Genomic DNA, 2,921 nt, shown 5'->3' with positions numbered 1-2,921 from the left:
GCTTAATTTTGATTCATATGAAATGGGAAGGTGCCTTAAATTATGGGTTAGATAAGAAAAATAATTTTAAAATTCCAAGCATTTGATTATGTGTGATGTAAATTCTTATATAATTCAGTTATAAATCTCTTCTCCACTATTAAATCTGATAATCTGTAGTGAATATAATTTTGAAATTGTTGGTTTTAAGTGGTTTTCTTCTAGTAAAGGATGAGAGCAGATATATTGTGTTTCAAATATCCAATTGCAATCATTATTTATTTATGTATTTATTATTTATGTATATTACTCAAAGTATAAAACAGGACACACACACACATACAGTGCCTAAAACTTGTGTGTATGTGTGTTTATTTATGTATGTGCAGAGAGAAGAGTAGAGGGAGAGAACACATAGCATTAGTGGGATAATAAAATAAAAAGAAGCCTGGACCAAAACTAGTAAATAACAAGATACATTAATAGTATTATGAGAGTTAAGTGAAGGAGTATTTTAATAAAACTTGTGCACTGAAGAAAATGACAAATACCTGCTTGAAATGATTGCTATTGTTTACTCCTGTTATTTAAAAAATCAGAGGTCTTTTGGAGGGAGCCAATCTTTCTATCATCTTTCTAGGCATATAGATATCAAAAATGTATAAAATGACCTTAGAGAATGCCCATTGTTTTGTGAAGTTCATATTTAAGATGAAAATGAGAACAATTAATTTTAGTCAAATAATCCATTGACTAAAAGTAAAAAATTGTAAAGCACAAGGATAAAGGACATGGCATGCAATGTTTGCATTTTTCATATCTATCCCTTCACTTCCTTTCACATGTAAATTAAGACTTTTCTCCATGAGGGATAGATAGCATGGTGCAGTGAATATGGTAAACAATTTGTACATATGCTTCCATTGCATTATAACACTTAGACACCTAGAGAAACAGAAACTTTGAAAAGAAAGGTACATGTACAATGACTAATTAATTGGATTATGTTGTTGGAGAAAATATACTGTTAAAACTGTTTCTCACTTTCTCTTTCAGACAAACACAAATACACATGGACACACACACATTCAAATGACAAACATTAAATAGGAACACAGTTTTTCTTTAGCTGTACTGAAGTAAACTTAAGTAGGTGTAGGATTTTGACCACTTTAACCATACCTTTTCTTTTTTTAAATGCAGAACGTTTCATCAAGAATGAAGAATATCTCAGTGGTGGCAGAATTTCTTCTTTTGGGTTTTTCTGGCCCATCGAGGCTTCAGTTTTTACAATCTGGGATCTTTGTAGTCATCTACCTGTTGGCCCTAGTGGGGAATGGCCTCATTGTCACCATAGCATCCTTGGATCCCTGCCTGTGCACTCCCATGTACTTCTTAAAGAATCTGTCCCTTTCTGATGTTTGCCTCATGTCTTCCACTGTGCCCAAAACTGTTGCCAACTCCTTGACCCACATCAATTCCATCTCATTCTCTGGCTGTGTCATGCAGGTCTTCCTGGTGCCTTTTGCGGCAGTGGCAGAGCTGTTCCTGCTCACAGCGATGTCCATTGACCGCTATACTGCCATCTGCCATCCTCTGCACTATGAGCTCATCATGAACAGGGGCCAGTGTGTGCATATGGTGACTCTGTCCTGGCTCAGCAGTGGCTTGATATCCATTATACATACAGCAGGAACCTTTTCCCTAACTTACTGTGGGCCCAATGAAATCCAGCAATTCTTTTGTGACATTCCCCAGTTGTTAGCTATTACTTGCTCAGAGAATGTAACTGCAGAAATCGTGCTCATTCTTATTAATGCAGTCTTGGACTTATGTTGCTTTATCTGCATCATAATCTCATACATATACATCTTCTCCACTGTCAGAAAGATTCCATCCACAGAAGGACGGTCAAAAGCCTATTCCACTTGCCTCCCACACCTGGTAGTGGTTGTACTTTTTCTCTCAACTGCTTTTATTGCTTATCTGAAACCTATCTTAGGGTCTACATCGGTCACTGATCATGTTCTATCATCTTTCTATATTTTGTTGCCGCCTTCCCTTAATCCCATCATATACAGCCTAAGAAACAAAGCCATGAGAGCTGCTTTGGAGAAGCTGATCACTAAGAAGCTCTGGGTGAGGGAATATCATTTTTCTCCAAGAATAAAGGCATTTTATTCTTAAGATTTGTGTAAGTCCAAGTTTAATTTAGTTGCTCAGTTGCAAATCTGTGCTTATCTCCAGGGTTATGTGGAACCCTGGTGGTGATTCTGCAGCAAATTGGAATAAAGTATACTAATGGAAAAGAATGAAGTTGTCCTCAGGTCTGACAGTTACAGCTTTCAAGCATTGGTAGAAAAAATGTGCACATTCATATTTGTACCCGGTTTCTGTTAGGCTGTCTTGATTTTTGTTTATTGATCATGCATTCTGCTTTTGGGTACTTGAGTAGATAGTCAGAAAAGTCTCATACTTGAAAGGGAATGTGGATTCCCAGGTGTTCTGGTTTGCAATCCGGAGGAAACATGTCCTCTGTGACTAAGAATGGCCCCTGGAAACAGCCTGGGTGTTCTGAATCTCCTTAATATTGCATTAAATGTCTGTGTTCTTCCTGCACTATACTGTTTAACAAATCTTTCTTTAGATGCACTGGCGGATTACAGTGGTTCTTTTGTATTATCTAAATCTAAAACCTGGAACAGTGGCAAATAAAACATTTGCTTCTATCTCAAAAGCAATTCATAAAGAGAATAAAAGAGGAGGGACACTTCTTCCTGGGAGATTCACTTCTCCATAGACAGGCAGTTCTTCTACCTCTCCACAAACTTTGTATTCACTACACCCATGTGTATACATCATTTCAACAACTTTGGATTGTATAACATATGGAAAAAACTAAGAATGTATTAATAATTTGTGGTCTAATTGCAGAATTAGTT

The 2,921-nt window shown here is 36.6% G+C and overlaps 1 protein-coding gene across 1 annotated transcript; it reads left to right on the top strand.

The window, feature by feature from the left end:
• The first annotated feature begins 1,197 nt into the window (after nucleotides 1–1,197).
• On the top strand, nucleotides 1,198–2,166 carry LOC140846060 (olfactory receptor 14A16-like). The gene has a single exon (XM_073221471.1). The coding sequence runs from the start codon at nucleotides 1,198–1,200 to the stop codon at nucleotides 2,164–2,166; it is 969 nt and encodes a 322-aa protein (XP_073077572.1).
• The last annotated feature ends 755 nt before the right edge of the window (nucleotides 2,167–2,921 follow it).

This window comes from Manis javanica, chromosome 14, assembly GCF_040802235.1.
Source record: "Manis javanica isolate MJ-LG chromosome 14, MJ_LKY, whole genome shotgun sequence".
NCBI lineage: Eukaryota > Metazoa > Chordata > Mammalia > Pholidota > Manidae > Manis > Manis javanica.
Note: the sequence above shows the minus strand (reverse complement) of the source record. Positions and strands in the feature narration are given on the sequence as shown.

Bases quoted from the DNA above. Each gene is read 5' to 3' on its own strand.
- LOC140846060 (XM_073221471.1), top strand. From the start codon at position 1,198: ATGAAGAATATCTCAGTGGTGGCAGAATTTCTTCTTTTGGGTTTTTCT.